The sequence below is a fragment of the Dipodomys ordii genome, unplaced genomic scaffold (assembly GCF_000151885.1).
Source record: "Dipodomys ordii isolate 6190 unplaced genomic scaffold, Dord_2.0 Scaffold118, whole genome shotgun sequence".
Taxonomy (NCBI): Eukaryota; Metazoa; Chordata; class Mammalia; order Rodentia; family Heteromyidae; genus Dipodomys; species Dipodomys ordii.
The window spans coordinates 165,305-181,221 of NW_012267334.1; the positions used below are offsets into that span (position 1 = coordinate 165,305).

Below are 15,917 nucleotides of genomic sequence, written 5' to 3' on the forward strand. Positions count from 1 at the left end.
AGCATCTGAGCAGTGCCCTTCCTTAGCAACATCTTCTACATGCTGGACTGAGGACCAGAACTGGACCTACAGATTGAGGGGTCAGTTTTCTGATCTACTACATCACACTCCTGGAGGACAGTGAACATAAGCCTGACTTACATGGCACAAGGCTCCATCCCTACTTCGTGACAATTCCCATTGCTACCCTCAGCCCCTGGGGGTCTTCCAGGGCCCCAAAATCACAGCCTTCCCTCCAAGCACCAAGAGCCACTGAGGAGACTTGCTTGCTGACTCTGTACCCTTGCAAATGCTGTTCTAGACATGCAGACCAGTGGGTGGGGAACCATCGTGCACATGCGCACACGCACACACACACACGCGTGCACGCTCCCAGTGACCACTCCATTAGAGGAACCCTGGGCCTATGTGATGCCCCTCCTCACATGCCTCCCTCCATGAACCTTTTCAAAAATGGTGCAAAGTGGGCTCTTGTGGCCTCACACCTGTAATCCTAGCTGCTCAGGAGGCTGAAAGCTGAGGATTGCAGTTTAAAGACAGCCCAGCCCAGGCAGAGAACTCTATGTGACTCTTACTTCCAATAAACTATTCAGAAAAAAGCCAGGGGTTGCGCGGTGACTCAAATGGTAGAGTGCTAGCCTTGAATACAAAGAAGCTCAGGGACAGCATCCAGGCCTGGAGTTCAATCCCCAGGACCAGCAAAAAAAAAAAAAAAGAAAAGAAAAGAAAGCTGTGTGAGGGCTAGCGCACTCTGAAGAGGCTCCAGCCTACCGCTGGGCCTGGAGAGGCAGGGATACATCTTACGACAAGGGGCTCAGGCCTCAGCTGACGCAACAGCAGCCCTGGGGTTCCTCTCACTGCACACATGGAACAGGACAGCGCCTAAGGACTTGCCCAGCAAGTGCTGGGTGAGTGTCCTGTAGGTGCAGCTAGCCAGGGAGCACCAGCCAGCTCGGGGGAGGTCAGAAGATGAGGCTTCCCCACCTGCAAAATGGGTCAGGACAACAGGGAACCTTCCGTCTGAGAACTTGCTTTCTCTGTGAACTATAAAGCAAACCACTTCTAAAGGCGGGACGGGGAGCTCATGCCTCTGAGGAGAGAGTATGACTACGAGGAAAGCAGAAAAATCAAGCCTGCTGCAGCCCCAGGGCCAACGGAATCATGCTGAGGTAAAAATGGCCCACACGGGCCTCCGTGGTCCAGTACACCATACTGTATAACCACATAGTCAGGGCAATAGCTAAGAAAAGCTATCAGATATCCTGAACTCCGAGGTACAAGACGCCAGGTTGTACAGCCTGACACACTGCCCCTGACCTGAGTCACACGGATGACAGTGACACACTGCCCCTGACCTGAGTCACACGGATGACAGTGACACACTGCCCCTCTGACCTGAGTCACACGGATGACAGTGAAACACTGCCCCTGACCTGAGACACACGGATGACACTGACACACTGCCCCTGACCTGAGTCACACAGATGACACTGACACACTGCCCCTGACCTGAGTCACACGGATGACAGTGACACACTGCCCCTGACCTGAGTCACACGGATGACAGTGACACACTGCCCCTGACCTGAGTCACACGGATGACACTGACACACTGCCCCTGACCTGAGTCACACGGATGACAGTGACACACTGCCCCTCTGACCTGAGTCACACAGATGACACTGACACACTACCCCTGACCTGAGTCACACGGATGACAGTGACACACTGCCCCTGACCTGAGTTACACGCATGACACTGACACACTGCCCCTGACCTGAGTCACATGGATGACACTGACACACTGCCCCTGACCTAAGTCACACGGATGACAGTGACACACTGCCCCTCTGACCTGAGTCACACAGATGACACTGACACACTGCCCCTGACCTGAGTCACACGGATGACAGTGACACACTGCCCCTGACCTGAGTCACACGGATGACAGTGACACACTGCCCCTGACCTGAGTCACACGGATGACAGTGACACACTGCCCCCCTGACCTGAGTCACACGGATGACACTGACACACTGCCCCTCTGACCTGAGTCACACGGATGACACTGACACACTGCCCCCCTGACCTGAGTCACACGGATGACAGTGACACACTGCCCCCCTGACTTGAGTCACACGGAAGACACTGACACACTGCCCCCCTGACCTGAGTCACACGGATGAATCTGACACACTGCCCCTCTGACCTGAGTCACACGGATGACACTGACACACTGACCCTGACCTGAGACACACGGATGACACTGACACACTGCCCCTGACCTGAGTCACACAGATGACACTGACACACTGCCCCTGACCTGAGTCACACGGATGACAGTGACACACTGCCCCTGACCTGAGTCACACGGATGACAGTGACACACTGCCCCTGACCTGAGTCACACGGATGACACTGACACACTGCCCCTGACCTGAGTCACACGGATGACACTGACACACTGCCCCCCTGACCTGAGTCACACGGATGACACTGACACACTGACCCCCTGACCTGAGTCACACGGATGACACTGACACACTGCCCCTGACCTGAGTCACACGGATGACACTGACACACTGCCCCTGACCTGAGTCACACGGATGACACTGACACACTGCCCCTCTGACCTGAGTCACACGGATGACACTGACACACTGCCCCTCTGACCTGAGTCACACGGATGACAGTGACACACGCCCCTGACCTGAGTCACACGGATGACAGTGACACACTGCCCCTGACCTGAGTCACACGGATGACAGTGACACACTGCCCCCCTGACCTGAGTCACACGGATGACACTGACACATTGTCCCTGACCTGAGTCACACGGATGACAGTGACACACTGCCCCTGACCTGAGTCACACGGATGACACTGACACATTGCCCCGGACCTGAGTCACACGGATGACAGTGACACACTGCTTCACCTCAGTCACTCAGAGGACTTACTTTGTGACCTTGAAGATCCTCAGCAGGCGGAGGGCACGCAGCACACTGATTCCAAAGGAGGTCCCTGGCTTGATGGCAGCCCAGACCACTTCAAAGATGCTCCCTACGATGACCTGTTAGAGGAAGACACATCTGTACAGCGGGCTCTCCAATGTGCACACAGGGTAGGTCGGTGGTGTGAATCATGTCTGCATCTGTGTGGCTGCGTTGCTCAGTGTGGGCAGAATACAATCAAGGACGTGTAGGTTGCGCCACTCCTATTAGCTCTAAAACCCCACGGAAGCTGCAGTGGCCCACAGTCCTGACCCCTGTCTACCCTTACCCTGGTCCCACATAGGGACATCCCAAGAAGGTAAGGATGTGGAGCAAGGCTAGCCCTGCTGGAGTCCTGGCAGTGCTCCGAGCCCCCTGTCCAATGAGCCTCACCCTTGCTTGTTGCTCCCTGTATCGTAAACACTTCCACCAGCCCTAAGCACCAGGTGCTCTCTGCCAGACTAGGAAGATGTGTCTCAATGCACAGCCCCCTCTAGTCCTGCCACAGTTCTAACATTTTCAGATTCATAAACTGCAAGCCAAGTACTTGGGTTTTTTTTGGTTTTCTTTTCTAGTAACCAGGACCCCACATAGGCCACCACGGACAGACAGAGTGTGAGGCCTGTTCCTTTGTCTGACAGGGCTCAGGGTCTGCTGATCTGAGCTGACTTAGGCTTGAGAGAAAGTGGCACGCCCTTCCTGCCAACTGCCCCCAGACGGAGAGTGGGAGAGGCCATCCTAACCGGAGCTTGGTACGAGAGACTCAGAAAGAGCAGAGCAACGTAGGTGGAGCGCACCCTTCCCAGAATCTTTCCCTGGACAGGGTGAGCAAGAGCCTCGCCGCCCCACTTAGCGGGACACTCTTGGCCTCACACCTTCCCCTCATTTTCTAACCCACTCCTTCACATTTGGCAGAAAACTCAAATGTTGAGCATTAGTCTCTTCAGTTACATTTTAGTATCCTTGTCCCATATATTGTCCAAGGCTTCAGTCATTTCCACCAATTCCACACTGACAGAAAACCAGACCCCATCTTGATAGTGGTGTTCTCATCAAGTCACTGAGGGAAGAGTGAGCCCAACAGGACAGAGCCTTGTGGTACATCACTAGAGACGTTCCCACACTGGTAGCCGGCCCTCTCTGTGTGTGGCTGGTACATAATTTACGAGACAACTCACAGGTACTGCCATTTGCTGCACATTTTCTACCTTCTCTACAAGTGGGTTCACAATATATGAGGCATCCTGCCAACCTCCCGAGGGGCAAGCCAACACCTGCAGCTCCACCTGCACAGCTCAGGAGAACCTCCAAAGCCCGCAGAGGGGCAAGCCAACACCTGCAGCTCCACCTGCACAGCTCAGGAGAACCTCCAAAACCTGCAGAGGGGCAAGCCAACACCTGCAGCTCCACCTGCACAGCTCAGGAGAACCTCCAAAACCCGCAGAGGGACAAGCCACCACCTGCAGCTCCACTTGCACAGCTCAGAACCTCCAAAACCCGCAGAGGGGCAAGCCAACACCTGCAGCTCCACCTGCACAGCTCAGGAGAACCTCCAAAACCTACAGAGGGGCAAGCCAACACCTGCAGCTCCACCTGCACAGCTCAGGAGAACCTCCAAAGCCCGCAGAGGGGCAAGCCAACACCTGCAGCTCCACCTGCACAGCTCAGGAGAACCTCCAAAACCTACAGAGGGGCAAGCCAACACCTGCAGCTCCACCTGCACAGCTCAGGAGAACCTCCAAAGCCCGCAGAGGGGCAAGCCAACACCTGCAGCTCTACCTGCACAGCTCAGGAGAACCTCCAAAACCTGAAGAGGGGCAAGCCAACACCTGCAGCTCCTCCTGCACAGCTCAGAACCTCCAAAACCCGCAGAGGGGCAAGCCACCACCTGCAGCTCCACCTGCACAGCTCAGAACCTCCAAAGCCCGCAGAGGGGCAAGCCACCACCTGCAGCTCCACCTGCACAGCTCAGGAGAACCTCCAAAACCTGCTCCTAGTGGCACAAACTATTGAGCAGCCCTGGCCCAGCCACTACTGACCCCAGGGTGAGAGTCATGCTGAATTTTCAAGTTTTCTTTCCATCTAGACCAGGTAACCCCACACTCCACAGGACAGACTACAAGGGCTTTCACAGAGCTCTGGCTCTCATCGGCCACTCTGCTTTTAGGCAAGTGCCACCAGAACCACACCCTCCAACTCTGAGCTCAGCCCTAGCGATGTGCCCTGCGTGCACCTTTGGGCTGGGCAAGGTGCTTCTCCTTGGCCCCTGGCCTGTCCCTGGCCTCCATTCTCACAGTGAGTGGTGACAACACTGGCCTCTGGCCTCACTGACAGCGAGGCAAGGGGAAGTCCAGCCCACTCCCACTATACCGCTCGCCCTCACCCAAGACCCCCGCCTAGGCTGCCTCCCCAGCCTAAGTACCGGTACCTATCTCCAGGTCAGATCCACAGGACCATGGGGCTCAGAATCCATAAACAAGGTCGGAGAAGCAAGGACAACAGTTTGCATTGGGAAGTGCTGCAGCTGGTGCTCTGGAGGTAAGGTGTCCAGGACCAGCCAGAACCACGCGGACTTGATGCTGCCGTTCTCATCCCCAGGGCTACAGAGCTCAGCCCACAATGAGTGGGCATGTGGGAAGGACCACGCACATTCTCGAGCAGGGACGTAGTTTAGAGCTTCCCAAAGCCCACCACGGGACCCCAAATGAGTTGTCTCACTCACCCCAAAGTCAAAGCAGTTGAAGGAAGACCGGAAGTAGCTTCTAGGCCCTAAGCCATACATCTTTAGAGACATCTCTGTGAGGAAGAGACCCAGGAAAACAAACTCTGCAAAGTCTAGGAGAAGTTGGAGAAGACAGTGTTAGCTCAAGACTCCTCCCACCCTGCCTCTAGCCTGACCAGAGGGACCTGCTCTTCCAGGACCATGCCTTTCCAGCCTGGTCTGTACCCCATACTGTCACTGCAGCCCAAAACAGGGATGATAGAAAGAGCCATGAGAGATGTTAGTTCCATCCTGGATGCCAAGGGATGCAGCTTTGGCCTGGCCTGGTGCTGAGACCCAGGGAGTCCTCGGGAAGAGACCGGAGTCTGGGGAGGAGGAGAGCACAGCTCCCGCCAGCTCTCTGCAGGCTTCCACCATCAATTCCAAGCTCTGGTCACAGGGGACCTTATCGGAGCCTCTCCATCCCTCCACAAAGACTTTCTGATACTCTGCCCCAGGCATGCTCAAAGCACCATGTTTGACGTGAACTTTGTTCATGAGTTTGTCCCACGAAACAAACTCCACCACACGAACCTTCTGGGCCCACTCAACACAAGTTCCCCAAGGCACTGATGTGTGAAGGCCTCGTGCCATCAGTAAGCAGTGGGCTAGCAAAGGTGCTGAACTGAGAGTCCCACCCACAGCCCTGCAGGCCCCCAGGACTCAGGACTGAGGGAAGACACACACCAAGGCACAGAGAGGCTCTTTGGCATGTCACCCTTTAGTCCTGGCCCTCCTGGCTCCCCTCATTCCAAACCAGGCCTGTTCTTCACACAACCTCGCTGATCTTGAAGTTACTCTCTGCCTGACCCCGGCAGGCCGTGAGGGAGAGAATATCAAGGCCACAGCGGCAAATACTGAAGCATTCCTCAGAACAGAGGAAATCCTCCAACCTTCTATCAAAATGGCCTCAGCCTCAAACAGGGATCCTCCCTATGAGACCAGAAAAGGGGTCCAGACATTTACTCCTGTGTTACTCATCCAGCGAGCCGTGGCTCACAGGGGTCGGAGGCTAAGGGGAAGAGAGGAAGGCAACTCTAACAGTGTTTTCAGTGTGAGGGGTTAATGTGTTGGGGACAGAGCAATCGCATCCGTCTCTCAGTGCACGAGGCCTCCCAGGGTTTTGCAGCTCCCCTTCCCATCCAAGCATGGCTTTGAAGGCTCTGACAACACATCAGGATGTCCTAGTGGATGGAGACCAAGTGCAGAACCAACCACGTGCAGGGCCACAGAGTCCAGGCAGGGGAAAGGAGTCCATGCTTCTAGCAATCCCGCATTACCCTATCCTACTGCATCAGCCCAGCCTTGACTGAACAGAAACCTTCAGACCCAGCCAACATCCACCTCTCCCTCTAACCACGCTCCTTCACTGCTGCCAGTGGGGCCAGGAGTTTCAAGAGACCAGAGACCAGAAAGCCATAGGGGGCAGGTTGCAGTCAGGCCGGCCTGTGGCCTGGCCCAAGGTTGAGGCATTTGGGGCCTGGGCTCCCATGCGACCCACGTGCAAGCAGGCTAGCTCTCCTCCCTACAACACGCCTAGCCTGCCCTGACAGCAGACACCCAGGGACAGTCACAGTCCTACCGAACCCACTGGTGCCAACAGGGGGAGAAGCGGGTGGACAGTCGGCCCTGCACCCCCGCCCCTGCCCCCGAGAACCTGAGCCTAAGCACACATAAGAAGTGCCCTGTGCCACACTCCTGGCCCCAGGACCACGAGCTGGGGCCAGCACAGACTGGTCCACGACCTCCACCTGCACCCCTTGCCTTCAGGCCTGAGCGTGTCTGCTGATCCCATCTCCATTCATTTTACTTCTACCGCTCTCTACTCTTTCTCCATGAGGCAAGAAGCAGATTTTTAACAGACACTTGGGAAGCTATGGCCTCGAACCCCACCGTGCACGTCGGGTGGCCTATGCGTTTGTCCTCGTGGTGGGCTGTTGGTGTCCCCAGCTCCCTGGAGCCCTTCAGCAGTGGTGCAGTCTCAGTGATTCACAGGATGGGGGTGTGGCTGCCCAGGCGGCTGGTGAGCCACCGTCAGGGCTTGACTGTGATAGCCAGAGCGAGGGGTAGGGGTCCAGGGTTCCCCTCTAGGGTCAGAAAAGACATCCCGGGGCACCTCAGCAGCCCCCAGAACACAGGACACACCTGGGAGATGGGAGACCCAGCCCTGGCTACAGCCAGGAACACGAGATGCTTCATCACCTTGTGAGGAAGGCGGCAGAGCAAGCCCCTGCTCCGCATGGCATCAGCCTCAGAGAGTGGTCCTATCTGTTTGCCTTCTTTGAACTATAGCCGGGGTCAAGACAAGGAGAAGTCCTACTCCTGTGTGTGTCTACAGGTTCACGGACACAGGACAGCAAGATGTGCTGGACATGGGTGGTAACAGATGCCCACATTCAACCAAGTGTTAAGAAAAGCAAAAGTGACCAGGAGAGGCTTGGACAGGGCCAGAGACTGGACACTGCCTCCCCAGGACCCCGGGCAGCAGACTCAGTGTAGCAGAACATGGAACCGAGGATGTAAAGCCTCAGCTGTGAAGACACAGGTCTGACCGGCCTGGTGTAGTGTGTCCTCCTCCAGGACCTCTTGACTCACGTCACACCAGGTACTCTAGGGTGCCTGGGGCCTCCCTGTCTGGGGGACATGGGGAGGAACCCTCAGGCCCTGGGCCAGGGGAGGCCACCAGCAGAGGCTGGTGAGGGCCAAACCTAAGGCGCTGAGGCAGTAGAGCAGAGTTCCTAGACAGTGGAGAAGACTATCAGGACGCGTGCTCGGGAAAAGGCTGGGGTACATACACAGTGCCGTGGTGAGCCTCTGCGGCTGGTTATAGTGAACCATGGCCACACACAGTGTGTTCAAAGTCACCACACACAGCACCACCCAGTAGAAGCTCTGAGCCTTCACCATGCGCCGGATGAAGAACCGGAACATCTTCTCTTTCCTCCGGAAGTAGGACGAGCTCTCCGTCTTCCCGCTCTTGAGGCTGGCTCGGGCAAAGGGGGACCCTGCAGGGGAAGAGACACATTGCAGACACAGCCTCAGACGCGCCCTTCCCTATCTGCCCAAGGTAAAGGCCCCACCACAGTCCTCAGATGAGGAGACAAGGCTCCCGTGTGACCCCCGCTACTGTGTGCCAAGAGGGAGAGAGGGACTGAACTGGGCCAACAATCACTCTCTAACTCCAGGTCACCTTCCAGGACAGCCCTGACACCACAGGCTCTCTCCAAGCGTTGTCCCAGATTTATGAATCAGCAACAGCAGTTCCTCCTCAAATCCCACGTCCCAGTGGTCTGAGGAATTCTGCAGCCCCAGCTCTGCTCTTGTCTCAGCAGGCAGAAACCGGAGCCACCTGTTTCTTCAGTGGTTGTTGTAGACCACAGCAAGCACACCTGGGTATGTGTGGCGATGACCGCTGCCCTAGATGCAGTCTCAAATACCCCGTCGGGGGAGTTTGCTGAGGCCGCTCTGCTGACTTCTCTAGCTCTCCGCTCCTCACCCTGCTGGGCCACCCTGGCACAGCACACACAGGAGAGCCTGGTCTCGCAGGCTTCAGTGTCTCAGGCTTTCCTCCCCGGCCTCCTTTCCATCACCGGCTCCTCAGCCTGGATTCGGGCTTCCATGTCATCTCTGCAGAGAGCCCTGTCCTAATCCTCAATCTGTCAAGACAACATCTTTTTTTTTTTTGGTCAGTCATAGGGCCTGAACTTCGGGCCTGGGCACTGTCCTTCAGCTCTTCAGCTCAAGGCTAGTAGTGCTCTACCACTTGAGCCACAATGGCACTTTTGGCTTTGTCTGCTTATGTGGTACTGAGGAATTGAACCCAGGGCCTCATGCATGCAAGGCAAGCACTCTACCCCTGAGCCACCTTCCCAGCCCATAATCCTCAATCTGTAATAGGTTCTTCAGCCCCAAGCAATGGCAGTCACCTCGCTGCCACCGGCCATGCCACTGTCTGCTTGCTGACGGATCCCAGCTCCAAGGTCCAACTGTAAGTCACCAGAATGGGGCACGCCACCATGTTGCCACAGAATGCACAGAAGTGAATGCTCTCTGTGCTCCAGAGAGTTTTGTACAAGGCCTGGCCCTGTCTCTACACATGCGCATAGCTGAGCCTCATCTGTGCACCAGGCCTGAGGGCACTGTGCCCCAGAGCAACCCGCTGGGAGCAAGCCCACTTACTCAGCAGCGGCCTCTCAGGGGACCCGGCCTGGCAAGGGGCCCTGCCCCACGTGCATGGCGCTTGGTGTGCACGGACCACACTACCAGTCTGAGGAACAAGAGCAACCACTGAGCTAAGCAGGTAGATGAGCAGAAAGTACCCCACAGCCAGAGCCCATGGTGTCCATGAGCCAGCGACAATCTCCAAGACAATATGGCAGGGAACCCAGAGTATACTATACACACAGAATACATGCCCCTCCCAGCCTCCGCCTGCACATGGGCACATGCGCGCACACACACACACACACACACACACACACACACACACACACTCCCTCACTACCTCCTCCTGGGTATTTTCTTAGGAGCTAAGGGGGCCCCTAGGTTGGAGTGAAGACAAGAGAGTGTGTTTCCCTTTCAGAGTTCTATCCATAAGGGTCACAACAGTGAGGAATAGCTCCACTCTGGTCCACTGCTGAACAAGAAGGCTTGTGGTGAGACCTGGCCATGCCAAGCATCTGCTCCTTGCCCACACACGGCAGGGAGACCCAGGGCTGTGTCTGCATAGCAGGCTGAGCCATAATAGAACTTAGGAGGAGAAGTGCCAGGCCTACGGAAACTAAAATAGCTCTTCAGGAAATGTTAACCAGTTTCCTTTTACTGCCCGAGAAATAGGGCATGGAGCAAAGGCCCAGACCCGGACCCAGGAAGGAAAATAGACAGTGCTGAAGACAGATAAGCAGAAACTTTCAGTTCCTTCAGAGCTAGGGACCCTTGAAGCCAGGGACACAGTAGAGCCAAAGGCGGCGGCAGCCAGCAATGGTACTAAAGAGAGAACAGGCATGGAGCAGAAAGAAACTCCAGGAACAGCTGGGGGCAGGGAAGAAGTTAGGTTTGTGTTCTGCATCCAGCATATAGCGTTACAGAACCCGAAAACAACCCCGGGAGACTCACCCACTGCACAGAGGTCTGTAAACCGGTCCTCTCCTTCCTCTGCATGAATCAGGTCATTGCGGCTCTTCTTGTTGGCTGCTCTCTTCAACACTGCTTTAAACAAAGGGCGGTCGGGACTGTGAGCTAGAGTCTGGGGCACATGGGATGATCTCCCCAGGAGCTGCCTGCCTTTCCTGAGCTCCTGCCCGGGCACTGGAGAGGCTGCGAGGCACAGCGGGTGCTAGCGGGCGGCCCCTGCAGTCCTCCAGCAGCAGGGACAAGGAGTGTTGATGGTCTCCTTCTTCCTCAACAAGGTCAATGGGGAGGCCAGCGACCAGGGAGACCCAGAAACGTTTACCCTGGACGTGGCCAGGGCTGCGGGGGCCAGTGCAGACCTGCACTGCAGTCATGGCCATGCTCCAAGCCCTCTGCAGCTGTGTGGGCAACCTGCACAGGGGACCAGTGCAGTGCTGGCCCTCAGGAGCCCCAGCAGGTATCAGAAGCCTTCCCTTGACCTTTGGAGCAACAGCACCCCAAATCCTAGGGCAGAGAGAACTCAGCTTAAACCTACAAGCACTAACCACTCAGCCATCTGAGCTCCAATCATAGGAAGAAGAATTCTGTTGACAGTCACCTACCATCCAAAGGGGACTTCTCCTCGGCATTCTTGTCCTCTTCTGCCAGCATGACTTCCTCTGTGAGTAGACGAAGCCTCAGGTCAGAGCCAGAACCCATCCCAGGAGGGCCCAGACAGGGACAAACGGTCTGTGAGCGCCTGCTGCTCCGCTGGGGCATGGCGGGTAAACCAGGGCTGAGTCGCACATCAGGTAAACCACCGCCGAATCTTCCCAGAAGACACGGGCGCTTGCTACGCAGGGCCTGGGTGCCTAGAGCCTCTCACATGCCCTCACCTGTACGCTGCTCTCCCCCAAAGAGTTCACCGCTGAGGAGGCGTTTGGAAGAGTTTGAGTAGAAAGGAAGGGGGTACTAATCCAGGACTGAGAGAGGGAGGTCAGAGTCTAGACGTACAGAGCCTAGAGCCAGGGATCAGGGCAAGGGGCCAACCCTTTTTGGGGGGCTAGGGGGAGTACTAGGGTTTAAATTCAGGGCCTGGTGCTGTTCCTGAGCTTTTTCACTCCACTTCACTCACAGATAAGGAGACCATCTTTAGTCCAGACCACGTCAAAATCTTTCATTAAGAACCACATTATAGGGCTGGGAAGGTGGCTCAGTGGTAGAGTGCTTGCCTAGCATGCATGAAGCCCTGGGTTTGATTCCTCAGCACCACATACACAGAAAAAGCCAGAAGTGGTGCTGAGTGCTAGCTGAGCAAAAGAAGCTCAGGGACAGTGCCCAGGCCCTAAGAGTTCAAGCTCCAGGACTAGCAAAGAAGGAGGAAGAGGAAGAAGAAGGAAGAAGAAAAAAAAAGAGGAGGAAGAGGAGGAAGAGGAGGTGGAGTGGGAGGAGGAGGAGAGGAAGGAAGGAAGGAAAGAAGGAGAGGAAGAGGAGGAACAAGAAGGAGATGAAGAAGAAGAAGAACAAAAACAACAACTACAGCCACATTAGAAGCCAAGGGCCCGTGGCTCACACCTGTCATCCTAGCTACTCAGGAGGCTGAGATCTGAAGATTGTGGTTTGAAGCCAGCCCAGGCAACAAAGTCCGTGAGATTCTTATCTCGCAGAAGTGGTGCTGTAGCTAGAGTGGTAGAGTACTATCCTTGAGCACCAAAGCTCAGGGACAGTGCCTAGACCCTGAGTTCAAGTCCCAAGACCAGACAAAAAAAAAAAAGAAGAAGAAGCATATTGTAAGTCAGCTTGAGCAGGAAAGTACCTGAGACTCTATCTCCAAGTGGTTCAAGTGGGAGAGTGCCAGCCTTAACCAAAAAAGCTAAGGGACAGCGACCAAGCCCTAAGTTCAAGCCCAGTACCAATCCAAAAACAGAAGAAGAACAAAGCTGGAAGCTGGAAACCGGTGGCTCACACCTGCCATCCTAGCTACTCAGGAGGCTGAGATCTGAGGATCGCGGTTCAAAGCCAGCTGGAGCAGGAAAGTCCATGAAACTCTTATCTCCAATAAACCACCAGAAAACCGGAAGTGGCGCTATAGCTCAAGTGGTAGAGCGCTCGCCTTGAGCTGAAGAGCTGTGGGACAGCACTCAGGCCCAGAGTTCAAGCCCCACAACCGACAAAAAAAAAAAAAAGAAGAAGAAAGAAGAAAGCTGGGTTACAATGAGGCCCTGTCTCAAAACAGAAAGCATCCCAGTGCTCAGAGCCATGTGGCTGCCTGGTGCACGGGAGCACAGGGAAGCTGGGGAAGGACTCCTCACTACAAACCTAGAGACAGTCTCAGCTCTCCACCAGATCCAGGGAAACCCACGGGGTCCACCAGGGTAGCGCGATAGAAGGCAAGCCTGCAGCCACAGCCCACTCCACAGCACTTACCAGCCTTGAATATCCACTCCAGATACCCATTCAGCTCTCGCTCAATCTGCTGCTGACGGCGCAGTTTAAGGAAGGCGCGGCGGTTCTCTACCCGCTCTCTCTCCTTGGCAAACTCCCTGCACCAAGCAGAATCAGTGAGCTCAAAGACAGCCCCAGTGTGCAGCCCCAGAAACACAGAGCAGAGCGAGGACAGGGGGAGAGACCCAGACCTCCCTCCACGCCCACCGGCCCAGCTCTGCCCCTCCCTGCAGCGCCGCTGTGCCCCTCCAACGCCAGGCCTCCAGCACAGCTGTGCTCTGCCTGAAATACCCCAGCTCTCTTCCACCTGGTTCACTGCTACTCCTCTTTGGGTCTCAGATGAAATGTCACCTCCTCAAGCCTCCAAGCCTCCCCTGGCTGCCCTACCCCCAGACTAGCAGCTCTATTCCATACCCCACACCACAGACGAAGCTGTTCTCTGTGGAGGCCATTCCCCACAGAAGCAACATGCTAGTGACAACCATTCCTCACAAGAGAGGCAGCGCTAAGCGCCATTCTAGTGTTAGCGCACACAGGCCTTAGCCGAGCACTATGTGGCCACTCCTTCCCAGGCCAACACAGCGTCGACCCCTCGGAGTCACCAGGCTCGGCGGTGCAGCCCGCCCCAAAGCCCTCGCTGAAGCAATGATCTTCAACGCAAGAGGAATGGGGACTGAACAGGAGATCCTGCAGAGGCTAGCCAGGCTTGAGACCCTCCACCCCCTCTAGGGCACAGCTCATTCCGTTTTGCAAGGGTGAGAGGCCCAAGCACGTGGCCTACAGCAGGACAAGCAGACGTGATCTGCCCACAGGCCTGCCAGCCTGCTAGATCCCAATTCCAGCAAGGGTCCTGAAGCACCTTCCTCAGGCGGGACTCCTCGCCCAGAGCTGGCTCTTACCTTTTCCTGGAGCTTCTCTGTAGGGAGATGAACTAAGACAAGGGGGCAGGGTGAGTCTTGGGTGAAGAGCTAAGACTGAGGGCTGACAGAGGGGCTCAGTGCTCGAGGCTGCCTAGTCACCCCAGCACAGAGAAAGCCCGGTTGAGATGCTACAGCAGCCCTTCCCACCGCAGGAGCAGGCCCAGGCCAAGGGCGAGCAGAAGAGGGAGGTCAGGGGGTGGCCACGGAAGAGGACAGGACAGGGCACAAAGGAAAGGCTAGCAGAACTCAGGACAATGGAAATAAGGCACAGAGGGTGGCCCATGTGACGTGCCCACTTCTGTCTTCACTGCTGCTACCTCTTGACCTGAGGACATGAAGGACACCCAACCACTCCCACGATAACCCTGGGAACACACAGCTGACCACGTCTACGAAGACCTGAGCGTGGAGGAGACCGTCCCACGGGCCTTACCCTGACAGCACACCAAGCACCAGGTTGAGCATGAAAAAGGAGCCGATGATGATGAGAGGAATAAAGTACAGCCAGTTCCAGGTGTTGCCAGCCGCATCATTCGTCTGGAAGCAAAGAAAAGGAGTTGAGGAAGGAAGACACACAAGCCGGGTCACTGAGGAGCCTCGCTCTGAGCAGGCCTCCTCAGAAGGGAGCAGCTTTTGCTGGGCGCAGGTGGCTCCTGTAACCCTACGTACTCAGAAGGTTGAGATCTGAGGAACGAAATTTAGAGCCAGCCTGAGCAGACAGGTCTGAGAAACTCCTCCCCAATGAACCAGTAAAAAAAACTGGAGGCATGGCTCACATGGTAGAACACCAACTGAAAGCAGAAAAGGCCAAGTGGGAGTGCAGGGCTCTGAGTTCAAGCCCCAGAATCAGCATCAAACAAAGAAAAAATAGAAAAAGAAATAAGGACTTCCACCCCTGAGAAAATGGAATAACACATAAACATCCATACTTCTCCCACGTAAGTTCAATTAAGACTCTGAACCTTACATATAAAACCTCGACAAGGTAAAAAAACAAGGCAGACCACCTGGGACTTCAGAATCTAAGATGAATGTCTACGTTTTCTCTTTGCCTAGTATATCCCAGGTTTGGGACTGAAGAAATACAATAGATACTGACAAAAAAAAAAGCATGACTAAAAGCCAGCACTCCCTGACCAAAGGGCCAGGAAGTGATAGCTTAGCAAAACAGAAAACTTCAGACCGAAACTTTAGTATAGTTGGACTGCTCCAGGCAAATATCACAGAGAAATCTCTCGTGATACCTCCTCCTCTGCTGGCAAAACCCACTGAGGAGCCCAGACCTCAACCCCCCAGACCAACAGGCAGACCTCCTCAACACACCCAGACCAACAGGCAGACCTCCTCAACATACTCAGACCAACAGGCAGACCTCCTCAACATACCCAGACCAACAGGCAGACCTCCTCAACATACCCAGACCAACAGGCAGACCTCCTCAACCCCCCAGAACAACAGGCAGACCTCCTCAACACACCCAGACCAACAGGCAGACCTCAACCCCCCAGACCAACAGGCAGACCTCCTCAACACACCCAGAACAACAGGCAGACCTCCTCAACATACCCAGACCAACAGGCAGACCTCCTCAACACACACAGACCAACAGGCAGACCTCAACCCCCCAGACCAACAGGCAGACCTCCTCAACACACCCAGAACAACAGGCAGACCTCAACCCCCCAGACC

The 15,917-nt window shown here is 55.5% G+C and overlaps 1 protein-coding gene across 1 annotated transcript in view; it reads right to left on the reverse strand.

Annotated features, from left to right (window-relative positions):
• Cacna1b (calcium channel, voltage-dependent, N type, alpha 1B subunit) overlaps positions 1 to 15,917 on the reverse strand; it is a 181,386-nt gene that overhangs the window by 117,631 nt on the left and 47,838 nt on the right. Inside the window, exons 8-14 of the mRNA XM_013029324.1 lie at positions 14,662 to 14,765; positions 13,291 to 13,406; positions 11,487 to 11,543; positions 10,870 to 10,959; positions 8,550 to 8,759; positions 5,716 to 5,828; positions 2,961 to 3,073 (exon numbers count right to left, since the gene is read on the reverse strand). Coding sequence (XP_012884778.1) covers positions 2,961 to 3,073; positions 5,716 to 5,828; positions 8,550 to 8,759; positions 10,870 to 10,959; positions 11,487 to 11,543; positions 13,291 to 13,406; positions 14,662 to 14,765 — 803 coding nt within the window. The remainder of the gene's footprint in view (positions 1 to 2,960; positions 3,074 to 5,715; positions 5,829 to 8,549; positions 8,760 to 10,869; positions 10,960 to 11,486; positions 11,544 to 13,290; positions 13,407 to 14,661; positions 14,766 to 15,917) is intronic.